This window comes from Leucopleurus acutus, assembly GCF_964270905.1.
Source record: "Leucopleurus acutus genome assembly, chromosome: 3".
In the NCBI taxonomy this organism is placed as follows: domain Eukaryota; kingdom Metazoa; phylum Chordata; class Mammalia; order Artiodactyla; family Delphinidae; genus Leucopleurus; species Leucopleurus acutus.
In genome coordinates, this window is record NC_139145.1 from 135,259,982 (window position 1) to 135,280,082 (window position 20,101).

At 37.6% G+C, this 20,101-nt stretch overlaps 1 protein-coding gene across 1 annotated transcript in view; it reads right to left on the reverse strand.

The window, feature by feature from the left end:
* NDUFS4 (NADH:ubiquinone oxidoreductase subunit S4) overlaps window positions 1–20,101 on the reverse strand; it is a 117,699-nt gene that overhangs the window by 11,258 nt on the left and 86,340 nt on the right. Inside the window, exon 4 of the mRNA XM_082836812.1 lies at window positions 18,270–18,343. Coding sequence (XP_082692938.1) covers window positions 18,270–18,343 — 74 coding nt within the window. The remainder of the gene's footprint in view (window positions 1–18,269; window positions 18,344–20,101) is intronic.

Genomic DNA, 20,101 nt, shown 5'->3' on the forward strand with positions numbered 1-20,101 from the left:
ATAAGTGAGTCAGAAGAACGGATAAGTGAGCTGATAGATAAAATGTTGGAAATAACTGCCAGGGAGCAGAATAAAGGAAAAAGAAAGAATGAAAATAATTGAACACAATCTCAGAGACCTCTGAGACAGCAGTAAACAGCACCAACATTTGAATTGCAGGGTTCCCAGAAGAAGAAGAAGAGAAAAAGAAAGGGACTGACAAAATATTTGAAGAGATTATAGTTGAAAACTTCCCTAATATGGGAAAGGAAATAGCCAATCAAGTCCAGGAAGTGCAGACAGTCCCATACAGTATAAAACCAAGGAGAAACACACCAAGACACATATTAATCAAACTATCAAAAATTAAATAAAGAAAAATATTAAAAGCAGTAAGGGAAAAACAACAAATGACATACAAGAGACTCCCCATAAGGTTAACAACTGATTTTTCAGCAGAAACTCTGCAAGCCAGAAGGGAGTCGCAGGACATATTTAAACTGATGAAAGGGAAAAACCTACAACCAAGAATACTCTACGCAGCAAAGGTCTCATTCAGATTCGATGGAGAAATTAAAACCTTTACAGATAAGTAAAAGTTAAGAGAATTCAGCACCACCAAACCAGCTTTACAACAAATGCTAAAGGAACTTCTCTAGGCAGGAAACACAAAAGAAAGAAAAGACCTACAATAAAAAACGCAAAACGATTAAGAAAATGGTAATAGGAACATACATATGGATAATTACCTTAAATGTAAATGGATTAAATGCTCCAACCAAAAGACATAGACTGGCTGAATGGATACAAAACAAGACCGTATATATGCTGTCTACAAGAGACCCACTTCAGACCTAGGAACACATACAGACTGAAAGTGAGGGGATGGAAAAAGATATTGCATGCACATGGAAATCAAAAGAAAGCTAGAGTAGCAATTCTCATATCAGACAAAATAGACTTTAAAGACTATTACAAGAGGCTAAGAAGGACACTACATAATGATCAAGGGATCAATCCCAAAAGAAGATATAACAAATGTAAATATTTATGCACCTAACATAGGAGCACCTCAATACATAAGGCAAATGCTAACAGCCGTAAAAGGGGAAATAGACAGTAACACAATATTACGGGACTGCAACACCCTGCTTTCACCAATGGACAGATAATCCAAAATGAAAATAAATAAGGAAACACAAGCTTTAAATGACACATTAAACAAGATGGACTTAACTGATATTTATACGACATTCCATACAAAAACAACAGAATACACTTTCTTCTCAAGTGCTCATGGAACATTCTCCAGGATAGATCATAGCTTCGGTCACAAATCAAGCCTTGGTAAATTTAAGAAACTTGAAATCAAGTATCTTTTCTGACTACAACACTATGAGACTTGATATCGAATACAAGATAAACACTGTAAAAAATACAAACACATGGAGGCTAAACAACACACTACTAAATAACCAAGTGATCACTGAGGAAATCAAAGAGGAAATCAAAATATACCTAGAAACAAATGACAATGAAAATACGATAACCCAAAACTTATCGGATGCAGCAATGGCAGTTATAACAGGGAAGTTTATAGCAATATAATCCTACATCAAGAAACAAGAAACATCTCAAATAAACAACCTAACCTTACCTAAATAAATTAGAGAAAGAAGAACAGAAAACCCCCAAAGTTAGCAGAAGGAAAAGAAATCATAAAGATCAGATCAGAAATAAATGAAAAAGAAATGAAGGAAATGATAGCAAAGATCAATAAAACTAAAAGTTGGTCCTTTGAGAAGATAAAAAAAATTGATAAACCATTAGCCAGACTCATCAAGAAAAAAAGGGAAAGACTCAAATCAACAGAATTAGAAATGAAAAAGGAGAAGTAACAACTGACACTGCAGAAGTACAAAAGATCATGAGAGATTACTACAAGCAACTCTATGCCAATAAAATGGACAACCTGGAAGAAATGGACAAATTCTTAGAAATGTACAACCTACGAAGACTGAATCAGAAAGAAATAGAAAATATAAACAGACCAATCACAAGCACTGAAATGGAAACTGTGATTAAAAATCTTCCAACAAACAAAAGCCCAGGACCAGATGGCTTCACAGGCGAATTCTATCAAACATTTAGAGAAGAGCTAACACCTATCCTTCTCAAACTCTTCCAAAATATAGCAGAGGGAGGAACACTCCCAAACTCATCCTACGAGGCCACCATCACCCTCATACCAAAACCAGACAAGGATGTCACAAAGAAAGAAAACTACAGGCCAATATCACTGATCAACATAGATGCAAAAATGCTCAACAAAATACTAGCAAACAGAATCCAACAGCACATTGAAAGGATCATACACCATGATCAAGTGGGGTTTATTCCAGGAATGCAAGGATTCTTGAATACATGCAAATCAATCAACGTGATACACCATATTAACAAATTGAAGGAGAAAAACCATATGATCATCTCAATAGATGCAGAGAAAGCTTTCGACAAAATTCAACACCAATTTACGATTAAAACCCTGCAGAAAGTAGGCACAGTGGGAACTTTCCTCAACATAATAAAGGCCATATATGACAAACCCACAGCCAACATCGTCCTCAATGGTGAAAAACTGAAACCATTTCCACTAAGATCAGGAACAAGACAAGGTTGCCACTCTCACCACTCTTATTCAACATAGTTTTGGAAGTTTTAGCCACAGCAATCAGAGAAGAAAAGGAAATAAAAGGAATCCAAATCGGAAAAGAAGAAGTAAAGCTGTCACTGTTTGCAGATGACATGATACTATACATAGAGAATCCTAAAGATGCTCCCAGAAAACTACTAGAGATAATCAATGAATTTGGTAAAGTAGCAGGATACAAAATTAATGCACAGAAATCTCTGGCATTCCTATACACTAATGATGAAAAATCTGAAAGTGAAATCAAGAAAACACTCCCATTTACCATTGCAACAAACAGAATAAAATATCTAGGAATAAACCTACCTAAGGAGACAAAAGGCCTGTATGCAGAAAATTATAAGACACTGATGAAAGAAATTAAAGATGATACAAATAGATGGAGAGATATACCATGTTCGTGGATTGGAAAAGTGAACACTGTGAAAATGACTCTACTACCCAAGGCAATCTACAGATTCAGTGAAATCCCTATCAAAATACCACTGGCATTTTTTACAGAACTAGAACAAAAAATTTCACAATTTGTATGGAAACACAAAAGACCCCGAAGAGCCAAAGCAATCTTGAGAACGAAAAACGGAGCTGGAGGAAACAGGCTCCCTGACTTCGGACTATACTACAAAGCTACAGCAAACAAGACAGTATGGTACTGGCACAAAAACAGAAAGATAGATCAATGGAACACAATAGTAAGCCCAGAGATAAACCCACGCACATATGGTCACCTTGTCTTTGATAAAGGAGGCAGGAATGTAGAGTGGAGAAAGGACAGCCTCTTCAATAAGTGGTGCTGGGAAAACTGGACAGCTACATGAAAAAGTATGAGATTACATCACTACCTAACACCATACACAAAAATAAGCTCAAAATGGATTAAAGACCTAAATGTAAGGCCAGAAACTATCAAACTCTTAGAGGAAAACATAGGCAGAACACTCTATGACATAAATCACAGCAAGTTTCTATTTGACCCACCTCCTAGAGAAATGGAACTAAAAACAAAAATAAACAAATGGGACCTAATGAAACTTCAAAGCTTTTGCACAGCAAAGGAAACCGTAAACAAGACCAAAGGACAACCTGCACAATGGGAGAAGATATTTGCAAATGAAGCAACTGACAAAGCATTAATCTCCAAAATTTACAAGCAGCTCATGCCGCTCAATAACAAAAAAACAAACAACCCAATCCAAAAATGGGCCGAAGAAGACCTAAATAGACGTTTCTCCAAAGAAGATATACAGACTGCCAACAAACACATGAAAGAATGCTCAACATCATTAATCATTAGAGAAATGCAAATCAAAACTACAATGAGGTATCACCTCACACCAATCAGAATGGCCATCGTCAAAAAATCTACAAACAAGAAATGCTGGAGAGGGTGTGGAGAAAAGGGAACACTCTTGCACTGCTGGTGGGAATGTGAATTGGTACAGCCACTATGGAGAACAGTATGGAGGTTCCTTAAAAAACTACAAATAGAACTACCATATGACCCAGCAGTCCCACTACTGGGCATATACCCTGAGAAAACCGTAATTCAAAAAGAGTCATGTACCAAAATGTGCATTGCAGCTCTACTTACAATAGCCTGGAGATGGAAACAACCTAAGTGTCCATCATAGGATGAATGGATAAATAAGATGTGGCACATATATACAATGGAATATTAGCCATAAAAAGAAATGAAATTGAGCTATTTGTAATGAGGTGGATGGACCTAGAGTCTGTCATACAGAGTGAAGTAAGTCAGAAAGAGAAAGACAAATACCATATGCTAAAACATATATATGGAATTCAAGAAAGAAAAAAAAGAATGTCATGAGGAACCTAGGGGTAAGACCGGAATGGGGATGCAGACCTACTAGAGAATGGACTTGGGGATGTGGGGAGGGGGAGGGGGAGGGGTAAGCTGTGACGGGGCAAGAGAGTGGCATGACATGTATACACTACCAAAGGTAAAATGGATAGCTGGTGGGAGGCAGACGCATAGCACAGGGAGATAAGCTCGGTGCTTTGTGAACACCTAGAGGGGTGGGATTGGGGAGGGTGGGATGGGGAGGGTGGGAGGGAGGGAGACCCAGGAGGGAGCAGATATGGGAACATGTGTATATGTATGACTGATTCACTTTGTTATAAAGCAGAAGCTAACACATCATTGTAAAGCAATTATACTCCAATAAAGATGTAAAAAAAAAAACCAGAATTGATAAACTATTGGCCAGATTCATCAAGGAAAAAAGGGAGAAGACTCAAATCAACAGAATTACAAATGAAAAAGGAGAAGTAACAACTGACACTGCAGAAATACAAAGGATCATTAGAGATTACTATAAGCAACTATATGCCAAGAAAATGGACAATGTGGAAGAAATGGACAAATTCTTAGAAGAGCGCAACCTTCTGAGACTATATGCCAAGAAAATGGACAATCTGGAAGAAATGGACAAATTCTTAGAAAAGCACAAACTTCCGAGACAGAACCAGGAAGAAATAGAAAATATAAACAGACCAATCATAAGCACTGAAATTGAAACTGTGATTAAAAATCTTCCAACAAACAAAAGCCCAGGACCAGATGGCTTCACAGGCGAATTCTATCAAACATTTAGAGAAGAGCTAACACCTACCCTTCTCAAACTCTTCCAAAATATAGCAGAGGGAGGAACACTCCCCAACTCATCCTACGAAGCCACCATCATCCTGATACCAAAACCAGACAAGGATGTCACAAAGAGAGAAAACTACAGGCCAATATCACTGATGAACATAGATGCAAAAAATGCTCAACAAAATACTTAGCAAACAGAATCCAACAGCACATTAAAAGGATCATACACCATGATCAAGTGGGGTTTATTCCAGGAATGCAAGGATTCTTCAATATATGCAAATCAATGTGATACACCATATTAACAAATTGAGTATAAAAACCATATGATCATCTCCATGGATGGAGAAAAAGCTTTTGACAAAATTCAACACCCATTTATGATAAAACTCTTCTGAAAGTAGGCATACAGGGAACCTATATTGACATAATAAAGGTCATATATGATAAACCTACAGCCAACATCATTCTCAATGGTGAAAAACTGAAACCATTCCCACTAAGATCAGGAACAAGACAAGGTTGCCCACTCTCACCGCTATTATTCAACATAGTTTTGGAAGTATTAGCCACAGCAATCAGAGAAGAAAAAGAAACAAAAAGAATCTAAGTCGGAAAAGAAAAAGTAAAACTGTCACTGTTTGCAGATGATATGATACTATAGATAGAGAATCCTAAAGATGCTACCAGAAAACTACTAGAGCTAATCAGTGAATTTCGTAAAGTAGCAGGATACAAAATTAATCCACAGAAATCTCTTGCATTCCTATACACTAATGATGAGAAATTAAGGAAACACTACCATTTACCATTACAACAAAAAGAATAAAATACCTAGGAATAAACCTACCTAAGGAGACAAAACACCTGTATGCAGAAAACTATATGGTATTGATGAAAAAAATTAAAGATGATACAGATAGAGAGATATACTATATCTTGTATTGGAGGAATTAATATTGTGAAAATATACTACCTAAAGCAATCTACAGATTCAGTGCAATCCCTATCAAACTACCAATGGCATCTTTCACAGAACTAGAACTAAAAATTTCACAATTTGTATGGAAACACAGCCGACCCCGAATAGCCAAAACAATCTTAAGAAAGAAAAATTGAGCTGGAGGAATCAGGCTTCCGGACTTCAGACTATACTATAAAGCTACAGTAATCAAGACAGTATGGTACTGGCACAAAAACAGAAATACAGATCAATGGAACAGGATAGAAAGCCCAGAGACAAACCCACGCGCATATGGGCACCTTATCTCTGATAAAGGAGGCAAGAATATACAATGGAGAAAAGACAGCCTCTTCAATAAGTGGTGCTGGGAAAACTGGACAGCTACATGTAAAAGAATGAAGTTAGAATACTTGTAACACCATACACAAAAATAAACTCAAAAGGGATTAAAGACCTAAATGTAAGGCCAGACACTCTTAGAGAAAAAACACAGGCAGAACACTCATGACATAAATCACAGCAATATCCTTTTTCACCCACCTCCTAGAGAAATGGAAATAAAAACAAAAATAAACAACTGGGACCTAATGAAACTTAAAAGCTTTTGCACAGCAAAGGAAACCATAAACAAGATGAAAAGACAACCCTCAGAATGGGAGAAAATATTTCAAATGAAGCAACTGACAAAGGATTGATCTCCAAAATATACAAGCAGCTCATGTAGCTCAATATCAACAAAACAAACAACCCAATCCAAAAATGGGCAGAAGACCTAAATAGACATTTTCCCAAAGATATACAGCTTGTTACAAACACATGAAAAGATGCTCAACATCACTAATCATTAGAGAAATGCAAATCAAAACTACAATGAGGTATCACCCCACACCAGTCAGAATGGCCATCAAAAAATTTACAAACAATAAATGCTGGAGAGGGTGTGGAGAAAAGGGAACCCTCTTGCACTGTTGGAGGGAATTTAACTTGATACAGCCACTATGGAGAACAGTATGGAAGTTCCTTAAAAAACTAAAAACAGAACTACCATATGACCCAGCAATCCCACTACTGGGCATATACCTTGAGAATACCATAATTGCAAAAGAGTCATGTACCACAATGTTCACTGCAGCACTATTTACAATAGCCAGGATATGGAAGCAACCTAAGTGTCCATCGACAGATGCATAGATAAAGAAGATGTGGCACATATATAAATGGAATATTACTCAGCCATAAAAAGAAATGAAATTGAGTTATTTGTGGTGAGGTGGATGGACCTAGAGTCTGTCATACAGAGTGAAGTAAGTCAGAAAGAGAAAAACAAATACCGTATGCTAACACATATATATGGAGTCTTAAAAAAAAAATGGTTCTGATTAACCTAGGGGCAGGACAGGAATAAAGATACAGACATAGAGAATGGACTTGAGGACACGGGGAGGGGGAAGGGTAAGCTGGGACAAAGTGAGAGAGTGGCATGGACATATATACACTACCAAACGTAAAACAGATAGCTAGTGGGAAGCAGCCGCATAGCACAGGGAGATCAGCTCGGTGCTTTGTGACCACCTAGAGGGGTGGGATCGGGAGGGTGGGAGAGAGATGCAAGAAGGAGGGGATATGGGGATATATGTATGCATATAGCTGATTCACTTTGTTATACAGCAGAAATTAACACAACACTGTAAAGCAATTATACTCCAAAAAAGATGTTAATAAAAAATGCACACAGTTGTAGAAAGTTGTGTTACGTGTATTAATGACCTTTGCTTGTCTACTAAAATGCTGGTGTTTAAGAGTTTTCAACTTATGTCTATTTTCTCTATGAAATCAAAGTAACTTTCATAGAATTAATATACAGAAATGAAACTCCACTGGGAGTGACGGTGGCAAAGGGTATAACTTTGTATGCAAGGTTATGAGATGTGTTTTTGTTTACCAAGGGGAAAAGAGAATAGTTAGGTCCTAAAGTAAAATGGCTGTTCCAGAATGAGAAAGAGAATTATGAAGGACAAAACCTGAATGGGTACAGAAAGTTACGTAAGATTTGGAAAAAGTAAATTTTATTTGCCTTAGATTACAGTATGTCTGGAAAATAAGTCTGAAAAGCTATGATATGTGTTAAAATCCTTGCAAAGTCTGCTCCATTTTGATGGGCTTGTTTCATTAGTTTACTGTTTATTGCTTTCACCTACAAAATGAAGGGTTATTCTTTTTGTCTAATCTGCCTAGATTGCAAAGATTCTGTGGCTTAACAGAATAACTTTATATGCTTTATGTTGACTTTAAGTACTTGATGACTTATGTAAGAGCTCAGGTTCTTCACAGTTATGCTAACCTCTATGTTTATAAGTTTAATTGTCACTTTGACATGAGCAGTCAAATACTGTTTCTCAGGCACATGTGATTCTATTTCCTAAATGTTCAAATCTATTGAAAATGTTTTATTTTTGCCTCCCAGAAATCAAATCCTAAATGTAAAATATTCAGCGTATCTTTGCATCTAAAACTATCTTTGTGATCTTCCACAGGCCCTCCGGGGAATCTCAAAGATGTGTGCTTCCAACTTTGTAAAACGAGAAGTGCTAGAAACAATTAGATTTATTTGATATGTTACTATTGATGAGCTACATTGGAAGAGCTGTCAAGTCAGAAGAGATGCTTAAGCATCCTGAGGTTAAATCTGTATGGCTAAAATGTTATTAATGTAAGTATTTCACAAATTGTATGCTATATGCTAAGTATAGAGATTTGTCAATACCCTCACTGTCTATGATAGGTTTTATCTATCTGATCTCTGGTGCTGCTTTGCCTGATATCAGAAAATGGTATAGGTTATCAGTCACAATTTCAGTTAATTTTAAAAACATTAACTTGGTTGCATCTTTACTTCTTTAGTTTAGATCTTTTATCTTCTAGGCCACTATATGTCAATAGGAATCCATACCGCATATCTATGGAGTTTTATTAATATACAGATGTTTAGGACCTACCCTAGACTTATTGGATATTTTTACTTGATATATTTTTTGACATATTCTTACTATATGTTTGGTATAGTCATGGTATATTATGTCTCAGGATTACTTTGTCTTAAGATTTTTTTCTCTGCAAAGAGTATGTTCATCTATTTTCATAAATTAGATGAACAGTCACTGTCTTCTTTGAAAACAGGCTTACCTAATTGTGTACAGATATTTTGCCTGTAACACTTTTTGGAATGCCTTTAAATTGCATTATTCTTGTTATTAACTCCTATCATTTATTTCACTTTTGAAATTTATCTGTAATGTTAACTACATCCATTTTAAGTCTTTAATCATTTATGAAAAGATTGTTAAATTTTACTCTACTGCTTCCCTGACAGTTCTTGCAAATAGCTACAGGCAGAGAGCTTTATCTTCAACAATGAAAGGCTGTCTCAAAGCCCTGTGAAGAATATGTATAGGCTTCCGATGGCATCACTTAAATAATTATAAGACCGTATCAGTGGACTCAGTCAAAATTTCCAGAACTCTAGTTAAGAAGCAAATACATTTATGATCCAGTGAAACAAGAATTAGTTATACAGGACTGAAAAAATTGATGAGAGATAATTCTATGGTTTGGGGGAGAATATTTTTGATATTGTTTTAACGTTCTATTTTCTGGACGTATAGGAAGTTCTTTCCCTCTCCTCTTGAGGTATCTATAACTCATTACAATTTAACAGAAACAATGGTTATGCAACCAAGGCCTTACCTGGAATGACATATTTGAGAATGATGCTCATTTACTCAGGTATGACCAGACATTTGTAAGGAACTGAAGTTGACTTTATGGAGGCAATGCTTCCAAAGTCCTTCCATGGCACTGTTAGACCTGCGCGGTCTCCTAGGAGTTTCGACTCGCCCAGGAAACAACAAGAGTCGGAAGTCGATGCAAAACGCAAGAGGTTTATTGAAGGCCGGTGCACCGGGATTCCTTGGTCCTCACGCAGGAGGTCGAAGAAGGAACCCTTTTGGGCGCGAATATGTCAGTTTTATAGGTTCCCACTTCCCCGTATGTAAATTATAGATTTGGTTGTGTTCTCCTGCTGATTGGTCCCGGCTTAGGCTCGGACCAGAGAGGGAACTTGTCCCCAGCTGCCTGATTGGTCTTTGACAGACACCTTTCTTACATTTTGTTATCTCCCTCCTTCTCCCCAGCTGCCTGATTGGTCTTTGACAGACACCTTTTTTACATTTTGTTATCTCCCTCCTTCTCGGAAGGGGGCCGGACATCCTGGAAATTCACCCATTGTCTAAGAAGCCCCTATTGTCTGGAGAGTTCTTAATCATTAGCTGGAACAATGTCCCTCGAGTCCCACAGCACTAGGGCTTACAAAGTTCCCTAAGGTATTAAGGAACCTTAGGATATTTGGGGGACCCTGAGAAGGGAGGAATTCACCCAATTTAACAGGTACTGCAGGAGAAATCTGGTGGCAAGTTATTGGCTTGGCTTCTTAGTCTTAAAACGGTTTGAAAAACCCAATTTGAGATTCCTTATGAAATTTTCAGCAGAGCAAACTAAGAAAGCTTATGTGGTAAAGAGGAGTAGAATATGCCATTCCAAAATATGCCTCTTTGGCAATAAGGATTATCTTGAGCTGGTTATTTTTAAGAAACAGTAAACACAGGAAATCTCTGAAAACAGAGAAATTGCCCTTTTCTGAGGGACATTTACATTTATAAGGGAAATTTCCATTTGTAAGGTGTCTCCTTCTCTGTAGCAGGAGGAGAAAGGATGACTAAAACTCTAGAAACTTACCAATGGAGGAGGCTTGAACTTAAATCTGCATAACAACCATACCCTTGTTTATGATACTTTGCCTGATAACCTCCCATAACTCACTCCCCACCCAAAATATCTCCGGTCTTTAACTGAAGACCGTATTTAAGGACTAAGAATTAAATTGACATGAGATAGATGAACAGGAGAAAATCAAACAAAAGTTTCATAACATATATACATGGGAGAGACCCAGCAGAAGTAAGTAATTAAAAACTGCCAAAGCCCTCACCTTAAATACCATCCTCAGCTAAAGACAAAAGAGAACACTGAGGATAGGGAAAGTCAATTCTGTGAGATCACCAGGAAGAAAACAGTAAACAGGGGTGAGATTGTTATGCAGATTTAAGTCATTGCCTTCTCCACTTATAAGAGTTTCCGGAGATAAGGTCATCCCCCTCTTTCAGGTACATCAGGGAGATACCCTTACAAATCGATATTTCCCTTATAAATGTAAATGCTTATTACAAAAGGGTAACTCCTACTTTCCTCCAAGTATGCAGTTTCTTTGAAAATAATCAGCTTAAAATAATATGCCAAAGAAACGTATTTTGGGGTGGCAAATTCTGCTCCCCTACAGAGTAAAATAAATCCTTTAACAAGCATTTTATATCTATATGAGAGTCATAATTCTTACTTTTGTTTTGAAAGTCTTTTCTTGTTCGTTTTATTTTTTTGAAAGTTGTTTTTTTAATAACAGATATATGGATGTGAGGTTGAGACCCTCATTACAAGGTTTAAATTAGGCGGAAATCCAGACCTCGCTGATGGTGTCCACTTCTGGGGTAATTCTACGTTCTGGGCTGCAACTCCAATTATCTCTTTATTTTCCTGAATCCAGGGCCTAACCTGTCTGCTTCCTTAGTTGCTTCCACCTTCTATTACTTCAGAGGTGGGTTTTCCTTCCCAAGAGACCACTACAGCAGTTTCAATGCTTATTCTCTGTCTTCCTATTTCTGAAGGAAACCCTCCTCTATTTTGAGAATTTCAAAGAGTTTTTACAGCTAACAGCAATGAGAAAAACACAGGGGGTAAAATGACATACCAGAGGAAACTCACAAAGTTTCACATCAGCTCAAATGGGGGTGGGGGGAGCCATTCTGGCCCATTAGCATGTAAATGGTAGTAGATGCTAGCTTGCTATGGAAATTTTCCACAGCTTCTACCTCCTCTCCCAAGGATGCTTCCTTCTCCTCCCCCACCCTTTGACTCCAACATGAAACAAGAAAAGACAAAAGCCACATGGGTGAGAAAGGTGGGTATTTTCTGTACACAAAGAACTAAAATAAGGCTTCATCTACATTTCAGAGGAAACCTCAGATAACCTTTCTTTGTAAAAAGAAAAGAGTTTGAAGAGTTCCTCTGGAATATATGCTGCTTTCAAAGTGGGACCTTTAGGATGAGGAGGATGAGGCTCTGGAGTTAAAACCCAAAGACATAGGGGCATTTGTAATTTACTTTGTGTATGTTGGGGGAGGGAGAAGTAAGAGGTGGGAAGCAGGGGGGAAAAGAAGCCATGGGAAAGCATTCAGTCTTTTCTTCTATCCCAATCCCCAGTTCACAGAACCAGCCTTCCACAGGAGTGAGGAATGGTGAGAAGGGAGACCTAGGCAAACAAGAGGAGCAGAGAGGTAGTTGCTGGAATTATCAATAGCAGGAAGAAGAAAACTTTTAGTCTTAGAGCTGAGGGCATTCTTAGGTAAAAAGATGGACTTACACAATGCCTTATTTGATTAAGAAATTGAAAATAGGTGATTAACATGGGTTTTATGATGTAATATAGGTCTCTTTTAGCTATTTTATTTCACTATTATTATATGTAATGTAAGAGTTTACACTTATCCTTGATTGATATTGGGTAAGAGTGTCTGAAGAACAGAACGGCATTTCTTTTTAAAAAATTTTTATTTTTTGGTCAAGCAGCGCAACTTGTGGGATCTTAGTTCCTCAACCAGGGACTGAACCCAGGCCCTTGGCAGTGAAAGTGCTGAGTTCTAACCACTGGACTACCAGGGAATTCCCCACATTTCTTAAGTAATAAAATGTGAACTTTTAAAAATTGGGTAAGTTTTCCTGTTTTTTTTAATATTCACCTAGAATATGTGTATAATGAATGTCTTGTATAGCTTGAAGTATTCTAGATTAGTGCTGTCCAATAGAAAGAGAATGTGAACCATACGTATGATTTTAAATTATCTAGGAGCAACATTTAAAAAAATGACTAAAAAGAAACAGGTAAGCCTTTAATCATTTTTTTTCCTAGCCCAATACATATGTGAAATATTATCATTTTAATATGTAATCAATATAAAAATTAGATATTTAATGCTTTTTTATACTAAGTCGCTGAAATCCAATGTATATTTTACACTTAACAGCACACCTCAATTCCAACTAAACACATTTCAAGTGCTACACAGCCACGTGTGCCTACCATACTGGACAGTGCACATCTAGATGACTGATTTTTTAAGATCTACCAGCAGCATAGTATCAGAAGAAACACTGGACTTGGAACCTAGAAACTTGGGCCCTATCAACTGGGAGCTATGTGATGGATACTGGTCTTGTTTTATTAACTTCTCTAGGTCTCAGTATCCTTTAAAAAGAAAAGTTTAGAACAAATAGCATACAGCTTGGAAATAACTCTAAAGTTATGAAATAATCATCTTAAGTACACTGGAATATACTTTAGGGTACTAACTCTTAAACTAAGAATAAGCTGCAAATTAACTTCACAGAAAAACGTTTACTGGTTGCATTTTACAAACACACTAAAATATAAGAAATTGCTAATCATTCTACTATAATTTTGTTTCTTCAGGTTTCTACTTAGAGGGAATTAACAGTTCTTCTAAAAGATACAACAAGTAGCCAAATTAATTTAAAGTGATTTAAGGAAAAGTTTAAAACATGATCTGGAGAATAATTTATAACATCACTAAATATAATGTTGAATTTACCAATTTTTATTGAGCATATTAAAAGATGAAGACGAATGAGACTGGGTGTTTTCCCTGGTAGGTGCTTATAATTCAGTAAGCAGGGTAAAGTATTACAGTTTGAGTAAGAGGACTATGCCTTATTAACTAATGATCCCCAGAACCTAGCCACCACTGCTGGCATATGACAGGGTACTCAACATATGTATGACTGAATGCAATACAAAAGAAGTAAAATACAATACCATACTGTAAGAGCTGTAAGAAAGGAACAAATCATTGTGGAAGTTAAAAGGAAGAGAGGGCACATCTATTTGGAGGTGGGAGATGGAGGTGGGAAAGGGAAATAAGAAAAGGGATCAAGAAGGAGATAACATTTAAAATGTATTTTGAAGACTAGGTTGGAGCTCACAGGCAGGAAAAAAGAAGAGAAAGGGAACAGAATGAGGAAGAGGTTATAGAAGGAAGAAACTAAAGCAGGCTTGGGGATAAGGGCAGGAAGAAGAGCTGAGGCATAGTAATATAAAGTTAGGTTAGTACTTGAGTGATAATTCAAGTTCTTCACAATATAAGCACTAACTTATCAATTGAGAAAAGTGTATCTATTAAGCACAGGCCTTTTGAAGTGTCTGAATAAAGAATATTTTGGATTTATAAAAATGTCAGGGAAGAAAGGGTCTCAGTATTGAGGGAATACATATAATTGTTTACATGAGGGGTCAGGCAATATTTTCTGTAAGTGGCCAAGTAGAAAATATTTTTAGACTTTGGGAGCCATAAGGTCTCTATTACAACTATTTAATTCTACTATTATAGCTGAAAAGAGGTCATAGACACTACATGAATGAACATACCTGTGTTCAAATAAAACTTACCCCCTTATAAGTATGTGGCCTTGTTAATGTTGTAATATCTCTAAACCCTCAACTTCCTTGAACTGTAAAATGAGAATAACTGTTCTTGCTTCATAGAGTTGTAGTGAGAATTTAAATTAGAATGAAAAGCACTTAGCATAGTGACTAGCTCATGACTTGGTGTTTATGAATGTTAGCTTTATGTTATGATGATACCCATTAACTGAGTCTGATATATAGGCATTAAAAATGTTTTCTAGAAAGCAACGGAATCTGTAAATCTTGTTCTTCATTGTACTGATTCTCTACAGTACAATCTTTTGTGTCAAGGGAAATGATGGTCATGACTTTTTTAGAAAACCATTTAAAAGTAAGGGAAATGAGAAAACGAAGGAGGAGATGAAAGGTAGATTGTTTATTTTCAGGACCGTTCCCTTCGTGTACAAATTATCTTTTTTTGTGTGGTAGTTTTACCCTAACCTCCTATTTCTAGACACTACTGAAAGGCAAACTAATGCTCATAACTGGATTGCCAGATTTTACTATCAACACAGAATCATCTATATCAACAAAAACAAATGTTTCCTTCTAGAGCATATGATGAATAAGGCACTGGGTTAGACAGTAAAGAAATAAAGATATATATGAGCTGGTTCATGGGCTTGACATCCTTAAGTCTATAGTTTTTTATCATTACTCAATCCAACTTATTTTAAAGACGAAGAAACATGTTTATCAATGGCTATAGTGAAACATGACTGGCTCAAGCTCTCCTGTGGGGCAATTACAGAATGAGAATCCTAGTTTCTAGCCTCTTAATCCAATAGTCTTTCATGTTAGTGCTTCTGAACCATTTCTTTTTATAGCCTTAACCTACCAGAACACTGGTTCACGTAACCTTCAATAGCACTAGCTTACAACAAAATGATGTTTGGTGTGGAGGGGAAGCGGGCATCCGTTTGTATGCCCCCCACCACTATGCACCTACCCAAGAGAGCAAAATCAGAATAGATGGCATGCTGGGCAATTTGGAAAAGATCCTCCACCCCATGATTCTGTACCATTTCAATGGTGTTTGTTTAGACTTGCTGCCACGACAGCTGCAGAAACAGGACTTATCTATTTAAAGACATAATGCTAAATGTTAAATAAATGAGGAATGAGGAATAATCATTGAGGACTTCCCCAGGAGATGAAAGTGGCTTCAAATTCTTGAGTAGAGGAAAACATTTTAGAAAGTCAATAATTTCACCACATAGCAAGTGTCCATTATATAGGTTTTGTGTTATGTTGCTTTGTTTCCAGTATGTACCTAACTCTTGCTACATTGTAGGTTAGAATTCCTGATCCACTGTTTTTCTGTTTTTGTTTTTTTAATTTTATCTTGGCCGTGCCACATGGCTTGTGGGATCTCAGTTCCCCAACCAGAGACTGAACCCGAGCCACAGCAGTGAAAGTGCCAAATCCTACCACTCAACCACCAGGGAACTCGCCTGGTCCACTGGTAGCTTACAGTTTTATAAGGTAATATCCTCTAAACTTTTTCAAGTTTTACTGTCTATTGACTTTGATAATGGTCCTCAATTTTCATTCTGGTGTTGGGGGTAGAAATCAGAATGGAAAGGCACTTGATTTTAACAGCAGCAGTGGTTAGTTCACACCTGCAAATCACATGGCAACTATAGTCAGGCAGTCCTTGTGCCCACTCAGAGACTAGTCAGCAATAAGAGTTTAATTAGATTTCCTGTCATTAAACTCACAGTACGGACATTTTTGAAGTGTCAGACATGAAATACGGTAGGCTGCAAAGATGAAAAACATTAATAGAACTGTTGCTGATAAGCTATATTACAGTTTAACTTAAAAAAGAGCAATGTAAATGTTAAATCATAATAATATTTTAAAGACTATAACCACTTTGAGAACAAATATGTAATTCAGAAATTTGGAAATTGCCAAGAAAGTATTAATAAGGAATTATACTTAAATCTTTTTTTTTTAATTTCAAAAGTCTACTACTAAGTAAATAAACTGATATACTATTACATACTTACTTAACTATGTTCTAAGCACTTTAATTAACCCATTCAATCCTCACAACAATTTCCATTGTACTTCCATTTCCTCCTGTACAGAGTCAAACAGCGATCCGACATGGATTCAAACCCAGGCAGTTTGGCTTTAGACTCTTAATCATAAGGTATATAATATGAACTTAGGATGAAAAGAAAATATTTCAGATAATAATAACCTTTACAGTGCTTTCACGTTTATATCAAATGTTAGATAATGCTAATAATCTTTTACACTTATATATTGCCTTATAGTAATAACATACTTAAATGGACAGTATGTCATTCAAATAGATAGCTAAATTAGATACAAATTCGATTTGACCAACTAGGACAACAGAATGCATTAGATACAAATGCACAGTACTGCATTAAAATCCGAGAGAAACAGCAGAAATAACAGATGGAGAGGGAGGTAAGGAACAGGACTAATAGTTACCAAACGTGTATTATGTATCAAGTACTGGATAAGTACACCTTAAGATAAGTACCATTATTTCAACAATGAAGAAACATTAAGTCCATGATGAAATTAATCCAAAATCATGTAGCTTCAAGTGGCATAATAAGGATTAGAATTCAGAATGGTCTGCCTCCAAAGCCTCTTTTCACTACTGTGTTGCATGGCTTAACAGCAGGAAATGAGAAAAAAAGACATTCTGTATTTTTGTTGAAAGCAAGACCAACATAGGCCAATAGTTTTAGGTGGCTACAGTAGTTTTGAGGTATAATATACTCTGAGGCTGTATTAATATAATTGTAGACATGAGATTATGCTTGGTACTAGGCCCAACATATCAATAAAAGTGGCAAATGTAGACATTTAGGCTTACATGAAATTTTAGAGGAAGTATGATAATGATAACTATTTTCAAATAATTGAAAAGCTATTAGGTAAAGTAACAGACATGAGATTTTGGCTCAAAGTAAGAAAATAATAACCAGATGTCAAAACTGGAATAGGTTGCCTTATGAGATGTTTAACTGGAGTTTAAAAACCTAATGTCAATGATTTTGCAGAGGAATTCATAAGCAAGATAGGAATTAGACAAGTAGTTTTATTCCCTGTCTCTACTTCAAATTTAGAGCAGTTTGACTTATATGTTACATGTGCATTTTACTTTTAGATCTTTTTTTTGGAGGGGTATGTTCTCATGTTGTAAAAAACAAAAAAATCTAAAAACCACTGGATTAGATACACTGAGAGATTTCATTCAACTTAATGCCAGTTAGGGATATAGTATCTGATTAAGGTTAAGAACATAAAATCATATCTTGATTTTATTTGTCAAAGCAAAACAAAAACAAACCAAACTTACCATTTTTTTCTGCAAAGGCAATTGCGTCGTCTTTAGTACTGAAAGCTAGAACCATGTTGGACAGTGGATCAGCCCTGTAAGAAACAATTTTTTTCCAGGATTTAACATTAACCTCTGGCTGAAAATTACTTATTTTAAATCATTTCTTTAAAACTGTTAAATGTTTGAATATGTTTTTCTGTGTTAAATTTGATTTTTCTAACATGTATTGTCAAATTAAAAAATTTAAAATTGTAGAGATATTCAGCAATCTTTAATCTCAAATAAAATCATTTATTAAACTTAAAAAAAAACTAGAGGAGAATGAGAATCCTCTTAGGTTTTTCTTTAAACCTTACAAATTCATCAAAATGAGAAGGAACATGGCCAAAATGGTGGACTAGGAAGACCCTGAGCTCACCTCTCTCACAGACACACCAAAATTACAACTGTTTACACAGCAACTATTGAGAAAAACTGGAATCTAGTGGAAAAGATCTTCTATAACTAAAGATATAAAGAAGGAACCACAATGAGACAGGTGGGAGAGGGAGATCCCTACCCACGGTGGGCTACCCACAAAGAGAAGGATAATTACAATTGTAGAGGTTCTGCCCAAGAAGCAATGGGTCTAAGCCCCACATTGGGCTCCCAAGCCCAGGGATCCTGCACTGGGAAGACGAGCCCCCAGAACGTTTGGCTTTAGCCAATGGGCCTTACTTTCAGGAGACCCAGAGGGCTGGGGGAAGTAGAGACTAACTCTTAAAAGGTACACACAAAATCTCACATACTTTGGGACCCAGGGCAGAAGAGTAATTTGAAGGCAGCCTGGGTCAGACTCACCTGCTTATCTTTGAGAGTCTCCAGAAGAGGCAGGAGGCAACTGTAGCCTGGGGACGTAGAAAACTGGCAACAGCCATTTTGGGGAGCTCATTCTACCACAAGGACAGTGGCAAGTGCCATTCTGGAACACTCCCAATAGCTTATTACCACTGGAACCACAAGGCTGTAGGCACCAATCGTGAGGTGCCTCAGGCCAAGCAATTAACAGGGTGGGAACACAGCTCTACCCACCAGCAGGCAGGCTGCCTTAAGAACTTCTGAGCCCACAGTGGCCCCGGGACACAGCCCTCTCCACCAGAGGGCCCTGCAGCCAGAGACCCCAGGACCACAGCAGACCCTCAGCCTGCCATAGAGGACCCAGCCTACCCACCAACAGGCAGTACCAGCCCTGGGACCCCACAGGCCCTGGCTCTGTGGACCATCAGGACAACACCAGCTCTGAGACACCGTGGATCGTGGATCCCTCACAATCCCTCACCTCCCTCAGCTGTCCTGGTACCACCCAGCAGTGGACAACAGCAGTTCAGCAGGAACCCCCAGGATTCTGTAGCCAGAGATCCCAGGACCCAGCTCTGCCTACCAGTGAGCTGGGACTAGCCCCAGAACCCCTTGGCCTTGGCCCCACTCACCATTCGTTTGACACCAGCTCTAGGACCCCTGGACCCTGCAGCAAGAGACCACAGGACTTAGCTTCATGCAACAGTGGGAGGAAATTAGCCCCGGAACCAGGCCCTGTCCACCAGCAGGTGGTCCCAATCCCAGGACCACTGCAGCCCCACAGCCTGCTTTATCCAGGATCCAGCCAACACACCAGGAGGTTGACACCAGAACTGAGACATCTTGGAGTACTAAACCAGCTGACCTGGAGTCCAGCGCTACACACCATGAGGCCAGCACTAGTGTTAGGACACCACAGAACCCACAGCCAGCCATGTCAGGAAATGACCCCACCGACCAGTAGGCTGACACTAGATCCAGGAACCCAGCTCTGCCAACTAGGGAGCCAGCAC